The sequence below is a fragment of the Rhipicephalus microplus genome, chromosome 6 (genome assembly GCF_043290135.1).
Source record: "Rhipicephalus microplus isolate Deutch F79 chromosome 6, USDA_Rmic, whole genome shotgun sequence".
NCBI lineage: Eukaryota > Metazoa > Arthropoda > Arachnida > Ixodida > Ixodidae > Rhipicephalus > Rhipicephalus microplus.
The window spans coordinates 126,033,534-126,050,743 of record NC_134705.1 but is presented as its reverse complement, the minus strand read 5'-3'; the positions used below and the strand labels follow the sequence as shown (position 1 = coordinate 126,050,743).

Here is a 17,210-nt window from a genome sequence, read left to right as displayed (position 1 = left end):
TATTTTTTTTCCTTTAAATAGTGAGGTTAAGGATTCGTAGTTTGCAGTGAAGGGTTTCTTCATTTTCTCTCGTGCCTTGACTTTAGCCAAATTTGGTAACCTCCTTCTAGGTAATTGTACCCGCTTAAAGTCTACTTTGCCCTCCCTCTCCCTAAACCGCAGTGCTTTGAAAAGCTCTGCGCCATCACCCTGAACTATAGGGTGAAGCCCTTTACACAGCATTTTCAAGTGTTCGGCAGTTTCTTCTTCCTCTCCACACGCACTGCATAACGTGTCTACCCTTTCGTATTTTGCCCGATATATCTTGGTTCGGAATACTCCCGTCCTGGCCTCAAACAGTAAAGAACTACCCCGAGTATTATCATAGATCTTTTCCTTGGCAATTTTCCGCTTAAAAGTTCGATAGATCTCTAGCGCGGACTTCTTAATCATGCCAAATCTCCACATATCAGTCTCAGCTTTCTTCACCTTCTTCTTCACCGATAATTCTGTTTGGTTTGGCCCCCTGCTGTTTTCTAAGTATTTACCAGTCAATTTTCTGGTTCGCTTGCTCCTTTTCGTATCGACATTTTTCATGTACATGTAGCTGAATACCTTCCTAGCCCAAAGCTCCTCCGCCATTTCTTTCAATCGCTTCTCAAATTTTATCTTGCTGCTAGCTTCCCTGCCCTCAAATGATGTCCATCCCATATCACCTTGTACTCCCTGAATGGGTGTATTCCCAAGAGCTCCTAAGGCAAGCCTACCTATTCCACGTTGCCTAATTTCTAATCTTGCATGAACTTCAGATATCATGCACAAGACTGCATTGCTGAACGTCAGACCAGGAACCATGACCCCTTTCCATATTTCTCTCACAACATCATACCTATTGTAATTCCACAGTGCCCTGTTTTTCATTACCGCTGCATTCATGTTACTTTTAGTCGTCACGTATATTTCGTGTTCCCTTAGGTACTCGGCCCCATTGCTTATCCATACGCCCAGATATTTATATTTATCTGTTATCTCTTGCGTGACCTCCTGTATTCTAAGCTCACTACCTTTATTGTCATTAAAAATCATGACTGCTGATTTTTCCTTACTGAATCTGAAATCTAACTTAACTCTCTCATTACCGCAGATGTCCACCAATCTCTGCAAATCTTGCTTGTTGTCGGCCATTAGTACTATATCATCTGCGTACATCATTGCTGGTAGTGCCTGTTTAATGAGTTTTCCTTGTTCGATGAAAGAGAGGTTGAAGCCCAGTCCACTTCCCTCTATTTGGCCTCTAATACTTGTAGGTAAATCATGAATAATAAGGCTGACAGGGGACACCCCTGCCTAAGCACCCGTTTTATCTCTGCAGGCTTGGATACCTGTTTGTCCCACTTTATAACTACCTTGTTACCTTTATATATATCCTTTAAAAGATTAGCGACTACATCTTCCACGCCTAGTGTGTCCAGTATTCCTTACGATTTCTCTCGAACCACCCTATCGTACGCTCCATCGATATCCAAGAATGTGAGCCACAGGGGCCTGTGTTCCTTTTCTGCTATTTCGATGCACTGCGTCAGTGAGAACAGATTGTCTTCCAACCTCCTGTGTTTTCGAAACCCATTCTGCAGTTCCCCCAGCCCTCCCTCATCCTCTATCCATGCCTGAAGTCTTTCCTATATTATCTGCGTCGCCAGCCTGTAGACCACTAATGTCACTGTTACATGACGGTAGTTGTTCGTGTCAGCTTTGTCCCCCTCTCCTTTAGAGACCATGCTCATCCTGCTAAGTTTCCATCTATCGGGAACTTCACCATCGATTATTGTTTTGCTCACTGCCTCTCTCAAAGCCTGCTTAGACTTCGGACCTAATGTCTTTATCAGCATAATTAGAATGCCATCTGGGCCTGTTGATCTACTACTAGGAACCCTTTTCTCAGCCCTTTCCCACTCTCGTTGTGAAAATGGGGCCATTGCATTACTTGATTCATCCTTGTCTCTTGTGGTGCCTAAAGCACTTCTTTGTTGCAATTTTTTTGTCACCCTTGTTCCTATATATTCAATCGCTTCATCCCCTTCTAGCCTACCACCTTGAGCTGTAGTTATAAACCTCTGCTCTAGGCTCGTCTCAATTCTGAGGGAGCTTAGATGGTTCCAAAACTTTGCAGCTGCCTTTCTATCTTTTTTATGTATTTCTGCCAGCCACTGAGATGCCTTTCTTCTAATCTTTTCATTGAACAGAGAGGATGCCTCTCTTCTACTGCTTAGAAAAATTTCCCATTTTCTTTCAACATCCTCTGTCGGTTCACCCCGCTGCTTAGGATGGCTGTGTTCTCTGGAGGCTTCATGACGTTTTGCTATGGCTCTCTTATCTTCCTCATCCCACCAACTTTTGGGTTTGTGTCTTCTTTCCCGGGGTGACACTTCACGTGCCTTAGCAAGCTCTAGCTCAAAATGTCTAAATAGATTCATGTATGTCCACACTGTTTTATTATCCTCAGTCATGACTTTCTCAATTTGTTTAGTGGCTATTTCAATTTGCCTTTCTGAATAAAAACTTTGCTGTAGTTGCTCATCTTGTCTCTTTCCTACTTTCACTGCTCTTCCAAAACTTAGCTTGATAGGTTTGTGATCACTACCCAGACTTCTGCAGCCACCTTCATCTATGTGCATTCCGCTAACCTTATCATACATTCTATGTGACGTCAGTGCGTAATCTATCGTCGACTGCAGCCTTCCTACCTCCCCTGTTACTTTCCCTTCTCACTTCTCGGTACTGTAGCAAATGATCAAATCAAACCTTCCACACTTATCCATGATCATTTTGCCTTTCGGGTCGGTATACCCATCTATATCTTCTATGTGTGCATTTATGTCTCCTAGTATAATTATCTCGCACTCTCTTCCTAACTCCTCAATGTCGTTTGATATATACTCTTCCATTGCCTGGTTTTCCTCTCTGGCCTTTGCTCCCATCCTTAAGTACACGAAACCAAGGAGTGTCATTTGCCCTGCCACTTTCCTTTTTAGCCATAAATGTTCTTTGCACTCCTGCTCGACCCTTTGCCACTCTGTAATTTTATGAATGGGTGCCCCAATACCACCCCCCTTTTTGCTGCCTTCTGTTCTATTACAATATTCTCACGCGTAGTCCGGATTGTTGGGAGGTCGTCCTATGTCCCTGAGATGTGTTTGTACAAAACCGTATAGCATCAGCCTCTCCTCCCTTAGCTGTTCTTCTATCTCTTCCCACTTCAGCCTGTTCCTATCACCCTGCATGGTAATATACCCCATGTCTGAATTGGCTCGGCGCCCATGGCTACGTCTATTTATACCCCGGACTCTACCTATCTTAGATACTGTGCCACTTTGTAATCGTATTTGTCCATACCACCTGTAAAAAAGTTTACCTGGTTGTTTTCCTCGTTACTAGCTATCCTGCACCCCGAAGGGCCCGCTTGCCCCCCAAAAAAGCTACTGACGTCTTGCAAGTCGCCAACCCACCTCATGACCTAGCCGCCCATCGAAGTTAATTCTGTCTCATTGAAAGCCACTCCACCTATGCACCTCTCTGTTTATTTCCACCACCTCAAAGCCTTTCTCTCGGCTCATCCGCCATATCTCATCGTTTGCGTTGACAACCACTCATTGCAGGTTGCTATCACGTACCAGTACCTCCGATATCGTGCATATCACTTCCTGTACCTGACCAGAAGTGGCGCGCATGTCATCGACGCCTTTCGGCAGTGTGGTTGCTAGTACTGCGGTATCTCCGTTTGAGACATCGTTTAAACCGCTTGAAATTATCACGAGGTTTCGTCTATCAGCTGTAGTTTTGAGTTTTGCGCTCACTTGCCTCATGACTGCTTCAAGCTTGCGTCCTGGGAAGCCCCTACTGCATCCCTCTTGTCACCCCCTTACCCTCTCTTTGGTGGCTTCTGTGCATCGATTTAAATTCGAGTCCCTGGCGATTACCACATGCTGTGACTTTTCAGCTGGAGCGTCCTGCACCTGGGGGTTACTTGCGCCTGTGACACCGTCTGCTTTGTCCCCTCCCAGCCCCACCAATACTTCGCTGAAGCTGGGCCTTGCGACAATAGAACCGGCTTAACCTGTTCTCTCCCAAACTTGCTCGCTCTTTCTTCTCCGTCGTTCTGGTTGCCGCTTTCCTACTGTTCTCTCCGTAGGCCGCTCCTATATTCACCTTGGCTAGTGCTTCCTTGACGGACTTCAGCTTTTCTCCCATTGCCCTCGTTTTCTTTTGCTCTGTCCCCAACGCAGTCTCGAGCTGGGTGATTCTCATCAGCAGTTCACTATGGGCAACCATCATTTTCTTTATTTTTTCCTCAACCTCACATTGCCTACACATCGCGTCAGCCTCTTCTCCATCCGCTTCTACGCCTGGGTCCACTTTTAAACCCACCCCGCATCCTGAACACTCTACAGACTTTTTAACCATGTCTTTCCGACACCAATTGTGCCTATGACTTCTTTCACTCGATAATTACAAAACTTGAGCCCTGCCCTAAGAAAACGAGAAAGTCTAAGCTCTACTACAAATATATGCGTGTTTAAAATACGTGCACCTTCCCCAAGGGATGCCAAAAAACAACAACAAAAAACGAAAAAGTTAAACACACACACAGGCACAAACTAGTAAATACCTGGGGACTGACCCCCTCAAAATCCGTACAATAAACTAAATGCTACATAGATTTTAACTGCTGCCTTATAATTATAAATACCAACTCAAAACATGCAAAACCACTTATCTGCGCAGTCGATCGCCAGCGCTGAAAAACACGTCCATCTACCCGGACAGTCCGAACCAAACCCCATTTTCCAAACTCAGCGCCACCTATCAAACGATTCCGAAAATACATTTTTTCCGGCATGTCTTGTTCACCCACGGGACGCTTACTGGCCCACTGCTCTGGGGTACACGTGGCGTACCGTCCAAATGGAGTACACCTTCTGCAAGAACGCAAGCGGTGTCCTTGTGTGCTGCAGGGAACGCTCATCGGCATCGCTGAGACACACAGCCCGCCAGCTCACACGAGTGAGCAAGATATGACGGAAGAGCCATGTTTCCAGGCTGAATTTTCTAAAGGGTCTATTAGAAAGTCAATTACTATGATTTAACTTTTTTCCGCTCGTATGAAGCACTTTTCAGATTCACGGACGCGATATTCGGAAAGGAACACAATTATGAAGTGCGCATCCTTACCTTTCACAGCACTGCCGACAGCTTGTGAAACGGAGTACAGAATGTGTCAGTTAGCTCTGTTTTCCTGCTATTGATGATCTCCTTCAGTTCTCAGAAAAGTGCAGCTTACGATCACACAAAAAGGTGCAATCGGACAGCTTGATGCATATATGAACTACTGTCATTATTGAACGATAACATAAAAGAAAAGACGTACCACACAAAATAAACTGCTCTGTGTAAAAAATAGGTGTGTTGTGAACGATATTAAAGAGAGAGAAAAAAAAGAGGGAAGCGAAAAAGCAGATTCATGTGAGCACCCGGCTTCTACCGTATTCGTTAGCGCCTGAATATGTATCAGTTACGGGAACGTTAGGTCTTCTTGAATTGTCCCTGAAACGGTTTTTTCACAATCCGTCTTTGATTAGACCACCACTGGAGGAAATCATTGCCACCATAATTCAAGCGAAACACCCATTATTAACGGAGCTACGAGTACTTAAAAGGTACCCTCATCCTCTGCTCCGTCTTTCACCCTCAACTTTTCCATCGTGCGCTCGGGGCTAAGCTCCGCCTTCACGGAGCCTAGCCCCGAGCGCACGACGTGGCAGAACACGTGCGTGACGTTGTGTCGTCTGCTTCCGGTAAGTCAAAGCCAAAGCATAGCCACCGGCAGTCAGGCGCTTGACCACGGCTGGGCCAGCTGGGTGATCGTCTGTTTGTGCGCTCAACGCGCGCAACCTATGTTTGGTTTCACGGCGCTTTGGACCACTGCTCACCATGGACCTAGGACTTGAAGAGCGTTTGCGCCGAATGAGCGATAAAGTGGTTTTTGAACTATTGAGCGACACACCATTACGCGATTCTGCGCTTTGTGTCGAGAATGACAGCAGTGATCTGTCGTCACCTGACTCACCGGACTTCCACGACGATGTCAACGATCAGGGATAAGTGTAAATGATTTAAGTAGCCATTTTTGTTCGATACTTGTTCATCCTCGCGTCCGCGTTTGCTGTGTCGCACGTGTAACTTGTACGTTGTGCTGCGTAATCACGAGCGTAGAAACAATTTTGTCATTGTCTTTCATTTCGCGGTGTTTGTGCGGTGCCCAGGATAAGGACAACTTAGGCCGATTTGCGCAAGTGCAGGTGCGACAGCGGGATTTGTGGAGCAGTGCCAACGGCCCTTGAACAACTCTGCTGCCGCGACATACCGCAAGTTCTTCGGGAAAGTCCGGACTGCTGCATAACTCGGCACGAAGACTTCCGAAGCGTGTGCCTGTACTCCACGGTGCTGCGTGCCGGAGAACGGAGGCGCGGTTGAAAGAGAAGTGCACAGGTAATAGTGTATAAAAAAAACATTTTAAAGTTGCAGTTCCAGCGACGTAATCTTATGCATTCTTCTAGGAAATCTCACTGTCTAGCGAACCGCTTCTTCACGCGATGGATTTGGGAGAGGCTTAGGTGACGCAACACAGTTGTATTACCTGCGTGCGTAGTCACCGCCACCGGGAAGCATTTTTCATTAGCCGACTACGTGGGCTTACGATAGCCTTTCGTGCGCACGCGTAAGCTTTTATATCTTAACTTGAAATTAATCTGCAAGCTGCCCGTGCTTTCAATTAGCATCAAAGATATCCGCACATAAATGATTTCCGCGTTCACGTCCTTTTAGGTTGACCTGTTTTGAGCAGGTCTGTTTTTTTCAATGGTTTTGTTATGCAATCTCTCGCTCCAAAATTGTTGTGCCTCGTGCATGATCTCTCAAGAGAATAATATGTAGGGCTTGCTTATCGTGTCGCTAATGATGATAATCGCAGACTATTTCATTAGTGAACAGTTAAAAAGCAGGTGCACAATTGCCAAACAGAAGCAACTGCCAAACAGAAAACTCACCCAAACAAGAAACAAGAGGCATTTCTCAAATACGCCCATCTCGTCATTCTGTCAAACTTGTGATGTCATCTCAAGTAGAGCTAGCTCTGTTTGGGCGGCCTCCCGTAGCACACAGACGCGAAAATATTATGTAGCTCTCTCGCTCAATTCACACAGTGGCTTTGGTGTGCTGCTAGTCATAGCACACATGTAAAATAACATTTCACAGACTTCACAAAAAGCAATTATGGCTGCATCGTTGCCTGACTACCAGGGAGGCAGTGTCTTCAGTCAATTGTGGCTCTCTCGCTCGATTCACCAAGTGGCTCTCTGTGTGCTGCAGCCGTACAGCACACACGTTAAAATAATAATTGACAGCAATTTCCACAAATCAGTCATGGTTGCTTAACTGCCAAGAAGGTTTGTTACATCGCACTTGTGTCAGAAGACTTCAGCTGCGTCATCACTATGGTTGCATTCTCTCTTCTTAACTGTTCTTTTGACGTTGCCCCATTCACCAGAGTGGGAAGCCTTCAGCTGTGTTGTCTCTACGGTTGAATTTTTTTGTTCCACTGAGCTTTCTATGTTGCTTCACTCCAGTTAAGCTCTCACGTTCGATCCACACTGTGGCTGTATGTGTGCTGCCAGCCAGAACACACACACGTGAAAATAAATTCGATGCCAGTTTGATGGTAAGCTTTTGATGAAGTGGTATGTATTGGTGACTTCCCGCCATGGTGGTCTATGGTTGTCGTGGAACTGAACTGATAACCCGAAGGACGCTGTATTGAATCTCGGCCGTGCCGGCTGCATTTTCAGTGGAGGCGATAATGGTTGAGGCCTTGTACTTAGATTCAGGTGCAAGTTGAAGAACATAATGTGACCGAAACTCTTGGCACCCTTCAATATAGCGTACCTCATTATTATTACATCAATGTTTTGGGGCATTGAACCCAAACCAACATCAACAGAATGAATGCATGCCACTGATCCGAGGTCGATGATGTTGGAAAGCGTGTGTGCCTCTGAGCAATGAGCTCCTCCTTAGATGGCCATTAATAGGTGAAGGATATATGCCATGGCTTTTCTGCCTCATTGCTTGAAAAGCTCTCCTTATACGATGAGAGTTCACGGATAGTCCATGACATGTTCCAACAGCCCTTATAATAGCCTGCATGGTGAAGAGAGACAAAGTCACTATCATGCAAGGACACATTACAAGATAAAAGTAATTATCATATTTACTTGATGGTCGGTAATCCTACCTAATGAATGATATAAATCCCCATTTGGGGGGGGGGGGGGGCGTGTGACAATAAAAAATTGATCTGGTGCAGCTGGTGACTACCACGAACATGAGAAGCACGCATGCTTTGGCATGGTCACAACCTTAAATTTCCCTTGAGGCTCTGCTTTTAGCATATATTTATTGCACGCTTGTTCAGAAGAAGTTTTTGTTTAACTATTACCTTTTCATTGCTTGTCATCTGAAGTGCCCCAGTTTGTTACAAGCGCATCTGTTCAATAAACAGTCAACACTCCTTACCAGAAGCGCACCCCTTTTTTGAACTGTTACTACTTGCTGCACCAGCTGAAAGCTCTTCAGCAGTGGTGACAATACAAAAAGTAAAGGGTCACATTCAAGCCTCCTTATATAAAATTATTGAAAACTAGCTGATACAGAAACCATGGAATGGATAAAGTATGTTAATTGTGCTCTTTTATTGGTGCTGTAGTAGTATTTGTGGCATAAGTGTGAAAAAAAGACAGCTTTGTATCTGCAGTAACCAAACCTAGAACCCTCAGATAAAATGCACGATCACTTACCTTATTTAAACTACACTGCCAGGTATATGATTTTCATGTACAGTACAGACACTTGCTTTTATTTTGATGGAATAACAGAGCTCAGATGACGGAAATATTGGTGTCAGCTCCATTTGTAATAGTGAACTGTAAAATAGAAGTTTTTTTGAGAGCAATACTGAAAGTATTTGGGGATGCACTTGCTTGTAATGTAAGAACATGTTTGAGCAGCCACAGTAGTGATGTGGGCTAGTTGTTTTCAGTCACTTGTGTTCATATTCGTGGAAAAAAACAGATACAGACATAAGGAACACATACGTAGGACCAGTGCTAGTACTGTGTATGAGTTTATTGATTGTGTCTGCACATGCTTTTTTTTCGCTACAAATGTGAAGAATGAAATACAATTGCTCTATTCGTATGTTCGCAGATGACTGCGTTATTTATCAGTCAATAAGAAATACCTCCGACCAGGCTGTGCTGCAGGGCAGTTTATCTAAAATCCTGAATTGGGGCGATCGCTGGCTGATGGTCCTGAATCACAGTAAATGTAAATTAATGTCCGTCACCCGCTCGCGAAGCCCTCTCCTCAATCAGTACAAAATTGCTAGCACTCCTATTAAATCTGTTAGTGCCTTCAAATATCTTGGTGTAACTATCTCCAAAGATCTCAATTGGTTTCCGCATGTGTCCAACGTCATCTCACCCAGCAACGAAACCCTAGGCTTTCTCAGACGTCATTTACGCTGCTCTCCTCCTCACGTTAAACTCATCGCTTACAAATGTTTATTTCGACCAAAACTTGAGTACACGTGCGCAATCTGGTATCAATCTTATCTCATAGACGCATTAGAAATGGTGCAGAACCGCGCCATCAGGTTCATTCACTCATCATATTCGTATAACGTTAGTGTATCTTCATTAAAGGCGGCAACTGGCCTGCCCACCCTTTCTTGTCACCGTCGCACTGCCAGCCTCTCCATGTTTCACAAAAATGTACTACAGTTCACTCAATCAGCCACCTTACATCTCACCGCCTGCTCGCATATCCTTTCGTACAGGCCATTGCTTAAGTGTTGCTCGTCCTCAAACCCGTACTCTCACCTACTCGTCTTCTTTTTTCCCACGCACCATTGTAGACTAGAACGGCCTTCCCTACGCCGTCGTTGCCACCACCAACCCAGATGCTTTCATTGATGCTGTAAAAGTGCACCTCTCATCCTGAATGGTCATGTATCATCTATCCTTACTGTACACCCACCCCTTGTGTAATGCCCCCACTCGGGGTCTTTAAGGAAATAAAGTGAAAGTGAAATGTTTCAGCAAACTTTCGGTACAAGTTTCTACAAAGTTACACTAGTCCCAGGATTTCTTATAGGCTAGTATGTTATTGCTGGTTGTCTTCAATATTGTAATTAGTTCATGCATGTAATAGGAAACTTGCAAGTTGCAAGTGCGTCTACCATGATTACAAGTGAAAAATCCAGTTTTCAAGATGTTTTTTTTAATTAAATGTATGTAAGGAGAGGTTGGTGCCAATGCGTGGCGCCGGCTACTCCTCATTTCGAGATGTTACTCATGTGTAAATATCAGCATTTTTAGGTAACTTATCATAGTGGGCAAAATTACTGTACATGTGCCACACTAACTTTATAAACAGTGTACATGCTTACCTTTACCAACGTGTCAAACATCATACCAGTGTGGCATGTTTGCCTTGTGCTTGCGCCAGTATAGCTTGACACTAGGATGTCGATTATGGAAAAATTATGTCTAATGAGTGCCTTGGACCTGCTGTCATGAGCACACACAGTGCTTTCTACAAGAGTGATAAAACTCCCCCCCCCCTCCTTGCATCCAACATTGCTTCTTGAAACAGTAGTTGAACGATTTCAGAAAAAGATATACTTTTATTAACCTAATGTATCATAGATTCACTTGAAAATTTTGCATAAACATGTGGCACTTGTTCTCAACGAGCATGGATGCCTAGATTCTCAACAGCAGTCAGGCACTTAGCAAGTCCTTGCTTTTCCATGGAGACATTGTATAGGACTTCAGGTGAAGGTGAAGAAAAGAGTAGCAAGAGGTCTCTTGTTAGCACTTGAAAAGTATACTAGTAGCACTGCAAGTTTAACTCTCCAACTTGCACCAGCTCAGTGTGTAAAATACAGCCATTCTGTATGTCAAGCACATGTATGTGAGATACTTGGCGCTATAACCAAGAGAGTCGCATCACCCATCACCGAGTGCATCCACCACAGCTGCTTGTTTTTGAGGAAGAGCTGGAAAGACAGTTGGCACAATGCATAGGTTCTTTTAGTATTCCACAGTATAATCAGGGGGCGGAAACTCCCTGTACCTCCCATGTATTGAGTCTCAGCAGCGGAAGCGCTGCTTTTACCACTGGCCATTGCCGGGCATCCTACTGGAAATAAATCACGAACAGAAAATTTCTTTCATGACGTCACTGGTTAGGTCGCCAAATAGAGGGAAAGGGCAAACAATGAAAGGAGGAGGCTTGCCGCTGAAGCGCTCTTTTCCCACTTCGCAAGCAAGCGGCCATGCCACTTCGCATGCAGTCGCCAATGGGCGCATACGGTCGCAAAGCGACTGCTTTGGCTAGACTGATTTCTCAGTCGCGCGACTGCAGTCGCAAGGCTGCTGGAACCAATCAGCGATGCTCAGTTTTTGTTTTTTTGTTTTTTTTCAACGCTGTGCGAGAACGGACGAAAACAATAAATTCGGCAAGGGTGGAAGCTTGGGCTAGTTGGTGCGTATTCATATTTGCAAGGTGTTTCAGCGCGCGCACAAAGGAAAAAAGGACAGGGTAGACAGAAAGAGCGCTGACTTCCAACTAACTTTATTTCGCAGAGTGGCAAGAATTTATACGTCTAAAAAGGAAGATTACAGAGCATAAATGTAAAAAAACAAGCCCAATCTACACACCAGTAACAGCACGTGTGACAGGTCCTCTAATGCCTCAGAGCCCAGCCAGGTAATCGCGTTCAGCCTGGGATAAAGCAACCGATGAAGTGCTTACGCATTTATCTCCTAGCACGTGTATTCTTTCTGCTTCGATAATTTCTCGGGTAAGTTGCTCCCTGTGCCTTGCCAATATAGAGCACTGATCAAAGAGGGGGGTGCACCCACAATCTCGGCAATGAATGCCAAAATGCCCTTGTACCACATTGTGCACAATGTGGTACAAGGGCATCTTGGCATTCATTGCCGAGATTGTGGGTGCACCCCCCTCTTTGATCAGTGCTCTATATTGGCAAGGCACAGGGAGCAACTTACCACAATGTGGTACAAGGGCATCTTGGCATTCATTGCCGAGATTGTGGGTGCACCCCCCTCTTTGATCAGTGCTCTATATTGGCAAGGCACAGGGAGCAACTTACCACAATGTGGTACAAGGGCATCTTGGCATTCATTGCCGAGATTGTGGGTGCACCCCCCTCTTTGATCAGTGCTCTATATTGGCAAGGCACAGGGAGCAACTTACCCGAGAAATTATCGAAGCAGAAAGAATACACGTGCTAGGAGATAAATGCGTAAGCACTTCATCGGTTGCTTTATCCCAGGCTGAACGCGATTACCTGGCTGGGCTCTGAGGCATTAGAGGACCTGTCACACGTGCTGTTACTGGTGTGTAGATTGGGCTTGTTTTTTACATTTATGCTCTGTAATCTTCCTTTTTAGACGTATAAATTCTTGCCACTCTGCGAAATAAAGTTAGTTGGAAGTCAGCGCTCTTTCTGTCTACCCTGTCCTTTTTTCCTTTGTGCGCGCGCTGAACACCTTGCAAATATGAATAAATTCGGCGTGCTCGGTTCGCTCCGTTCACTCAACTGGCGGCGATCAGCTGATCGGCACCGGTATCCAGAGTTCTCGCTGATAACGAGATCCGGACGGACGTGACTCTCCAGTTTTGCGACTTCCGGTCGCTCACATGCAGCCTATCCCAGTGTGAACATCAGTCGCTTTTTAGTCAGCAGTCCCGAATGGTCGCGCAACCGCTGCAAGTCGCCGGTGTGCACCAGCCTTTCTTTAGCAGTGTTTCTGCACTTACCCGCACAGCTCAAAGCTATCCCACTTTAGAGCACTTTGTATTCTAAATCGTCGAACATGTCTTTGAAACACAGCGGAAGCAAAACTAGTCTTTTTAGACCCACGGTATGGCTTTATGCTTTCCCATAGTGTAGTACTCTTAATTGTTACCTATTTCTAAATGCGAAGCATTTTTTAGCGAGCTTCGGCTACTTTAAGCGTATCCATCCATCCATCCATCCATCCATCCATCCATCCATCCATCCATCCATCCATCCATCCATCCATCCATCCATCCATCCATCCATCCATCCATCCATCCATCCATCCATCCATCCATCCATCCATCCATCCATCCATCCATCCATCCATCCATCCATCCATCCATCCATCCATCCATCCATCCATCCATCCATCCATCCATCCATCCATCCATCCATCCATCCATCCATCCATCCATCCATCCATCCATCCATCCATCCATCCATCCATCCATCCATCCATCCATCCATCCATCCATCCATCCATCCATCCATCCATCCATCCATCCATCCATCCATCCATCCATCCATCCATCCATCCATCCATCCATCCATCCATCCATCCATCCATCCATCCATCCATCCATCCATCCATCCATCCATCCATCCATCCATCCATCCATCCATCCATCCATCCATCCATCCATCCATCCATCCATCCATCCATCCATCCATCCATCCATCCATCCATCCATCCATCCATCCATCCATCCATCCATCCATCCATCCATCCATCCATCCATCCATCCATCCATCCATCCATCCATCCATCCATCCATCCATCCATCCATCCATCCATCCATCCATCCATCCATCCATCCATCCATCCATCCATCCATCCATCTATCTATCTATCTATCTATCTATCTATCTATCTATCTATCTATCTATCTATCTATCTATCTATCTATCTATCTATCTATCTATCTATCTATCTATCTATTCATTCTGTCGCTTACGACTTTTAGCTCTCCTGGCTGTCTCGGTAATGGTATCGATACTAAACTTGGTATGCCATAGCATGACTGTATGACGAGTATAAGTGACTAGTCATAATATTGAAATCATGATATCTAAGTCATGAATATCATAACTCACATTTTATAGTCTTGCTGCTCTTGATGTGGTTTCGTTCAGATGACAAGTTTCAAAACTCCATCGTATGGTATGACATGACCACATGGCCAACACAAGTGAGAGACCCTAAAATGAAAATCATGGCATGCGTGTCATGTTACAACATAACTACTTGCCACACTTATGATGCGCTCACGGTCGTTTTGCTAGCTTCGTCTCTACCAAATTTGGTGTTACGGAACGTGAAGGGATGACAAAGACATGTGACTGAGGCAAACACAATAATCATGAGATGCATGTCATGTAAAAACAAAACTACGTGCTGCGCTCATGATGCACTCATGGCCGCTTCGCTAGCTCTACACATACTAAATTTTATGTTACGTGACATTAATAGATCACGAAGGTATATGACTGGTGCAACCAAGATAATCATGGCACGCGTGCCATGTAAGAACATGGCAACATCTAATGCTCATGATTCGCCTGTGGCTATTTCACTAGCTCCGCATATACCAACTTTGGTATCACCTGACATCAATAGACGACGAAGGTAAATAGACATCCAAACATGATACTCTTGATATTTTCGTCAGGTAAACTTTACATTTACCGAGTTTGGTATTACGTGACATGAATGGACGACCCATGTAAATTACAGGTCCAAACATGATAACCATAATATGCGTGTCTTGTAAAACATGACTACATGCTACTCTCATATCACGCATTCGGGCGTTTTGGTAGCTCTACATAAACCTAATTTGGTATCAAGTGACGTGAATAGATGGCGAAGGTAAATGACACGTCCAAATATGATAATCATGACATGAAAGTCATGTACGGCATAATTTACCTCCGCCTTGTAGCGTGTAAGGCGGAGGCACTGTACGTAAGATCTGCTTTTCTTTTAGCACAGTTGGCTGCTGCCCCATAGTAGGGTGAAATTGCACCCTAATTCTTGATACTTTGCTCTAAACACCAGCCGCAATTAATAACTGCCAAGATGGTTCAAGAACCATGATTCACAACCTCAATGTACTCCCTGGGAAACACTTATTGCGTCCGTACAACTAAACCTTCTCTGTCTTCACCACTGGTTAATTTTGGCAGCCTTCAAATCACGATTATGAGCGTAAGTCTACTTCGCACTACTTTTTCTAAATACGTCTCAGTTACAAACTTTCGCCATTTCGTGATAAGCCCAATAAATTTACATAACCTTCTTATTATCGAAGGACAGTCTGCGCACCGTGGCGTCAATTACTGCTGTCGGGGAAGGACCTTAGCATGTAGAGGTTGAAGTTTGTCGCTTTATTATTGCTTGTGGAATCGGTACGTCTTGACCTTTTGCATTTACTTTTTTCAACAGCAATATTTCTTGATGTTCAAAGTGTTACAACAGCTATATGAATACTAGGGTCACCACAAGGAAGGGCTTCATAAATTTTGACTTCCCGGGGTGCGTAAACTTTCGGCTATATCTAAGTACACGGACCTAACGCATTTTCGTCTATATAGAAACTTCGGCTGGAACAACACTTCCGTGGCCTTCGCATCAGCAGTCGCGCAATTTCCGTTGCTACAAGCATCACGAAACGAGTGTACATGCTTACGAGCTATGTTGCAGTGCAATTATAATCCGAAAGCAGGCACGCAAAAGGCATTCGTATAAGTAGTAGTAGATATTTGACCGCAAGGTTGCCCCGCTTCGTCTTCTAGTCCCCTTCCTTTAGTAGGAGAGCACGAAAAATTTGACTGTCTTAATAAATTATAACTATTGTACTTAAATAGCGGTGCCGCTATAGGCCGGCGCTGGAGTAAACGCGGCCGTAGATGCTTTACAGGAAATCGGTAAACCTTGATATTAAGTTCAATGTCAAGTTAAGTTATGGCTACCCCGCGAACACCCAGGTGTTCGCGGGATAGCCATAAGAGTGGATGAAGAGAGTGAAGCGAAGGACGTTGCGGGCAAACAGGGGAAAGAGTTTGGAGCCTGCTGTGGGTGAGAGTTGAACCTTGTAAAACGATATATGCTGAAATAGGGAGTCTGGACGGAGCAGAGAGGTGAGCGCTAGCTGATACCTTTGCAACGTGAAAATGGAAAAAAAGAAGGAAAAAAAAGAGAATTCAAGAAGTTAAGTGGAGAAGAAGCAATGCTCTTATACCTGTCTTCTGTCTACTGCGCTCCTACAGTTTCTCTTTCATTTTACTATAGGGCCGTGGAAGTCGTCCATAGGAGGCTTTGGGCAGGGGTGGCATTTACACCGGCTGTTATTTCATCATTGAAGTGGTCGAATTTACAAGTTGGTGTTACTTGCCGGGATTTTAGCGCTGCAGTGATTCAAGCAGATGAATACATCATTGAAGTGGTTGAATTTAGAAGTTGCTTTTACTTGCCTGTGGCCCGACTTGTAGACGACTGTAACCTCAAATTCTTGAAGGCATAAGCTCCACCTCGCGAGGTGCCCTGAGGGGTCCTTGAGAATGGCCAGCCAACAGAGGGCATGATGGTCCGTAACTACTCTGAATGGACGGCCATACAGATACGGTCGGAACTTTGTTATCGCCCAAATAACAGCAAGACATTCCTTCTCCGTGGTCGAGTAGTTAGTTTCCGCAGATGACAAAATGCGGCTAGCATAAGCGATGGGACGTTCAGCGCCGTCTTGCCACTGGACGAGTACTGCACCAAGACCGATGTTGCTTGCGTCAGTGTGAAGTTCGGTGGTGGCATCTTCATCAAAGTGCCCTAGTAAGGGTTCACTCTGAAGGCACTGCTGAAGCTGAGAAAAGGCGGCTCTCTGCTCTGGACCCCACACAAAAGGAGCATCCTCCTTCGTTAAACGGGTAAGGGGTGCAGCGACGTTGGCAAAGCTCTGGAAAAAGCGCCTGTAGTAGGCGCAGAGACCCAAAAACCGGCGCAAATCCCGTTTGTTCGAAGGTGGAGGAAATGCAGCAACAGCCATGGTCTTTTCTGGGTCTGGTCTAATGCCATCGTGACTGATAAGGTGGCCGAGGAACTTCAGTTCTTCGTAGCCGAAACGACACTTCTCCGGTTTTAGCGATAGGCCTGCAGATCGAATAGCGAAGACGGACTGAAGTCGTTGTAAATGTTGCTCAAATGTTTTAGAAAGAACAACGACGTCGTCTAAATACACGAGGCAGGATT

At 45.0% G+C, this 17,210-nt stretch overlaps 1 protein-coding gene across 3 annotated transcripts in view; it reads right to left on the bottom strand.

The window, feature by feature from the left end:
* LOC142765481 (uncharacterized) overlaps nucleotides 1-17,210 on the bottom strand; it is an 887,742-nt gene that overhangs the window by 452,781 nt on the left and 417,751 nt on the right. Inside the window, exon 5 of one of the 3 annotated variants that reach the window (XM_075866526.1) lies at nucleotides 13,776-14,164. The exons of the other annotated variants lie outside the window; for them this stretch is intronic. Within the exon in view, the coding sequence (XP_075722641.1) occupies nucleotides 14,063-14,164 (102 nt within the window). The 3' untranslated portion in view covers nucleotides 13,776-14,062. Of the gene's footprint in view, nucleotides 1-13,775; nucleotides 14,165-17,210 lie in introns of those variants that run through there. 3 annotated transcript variants of the gene reach the window in all.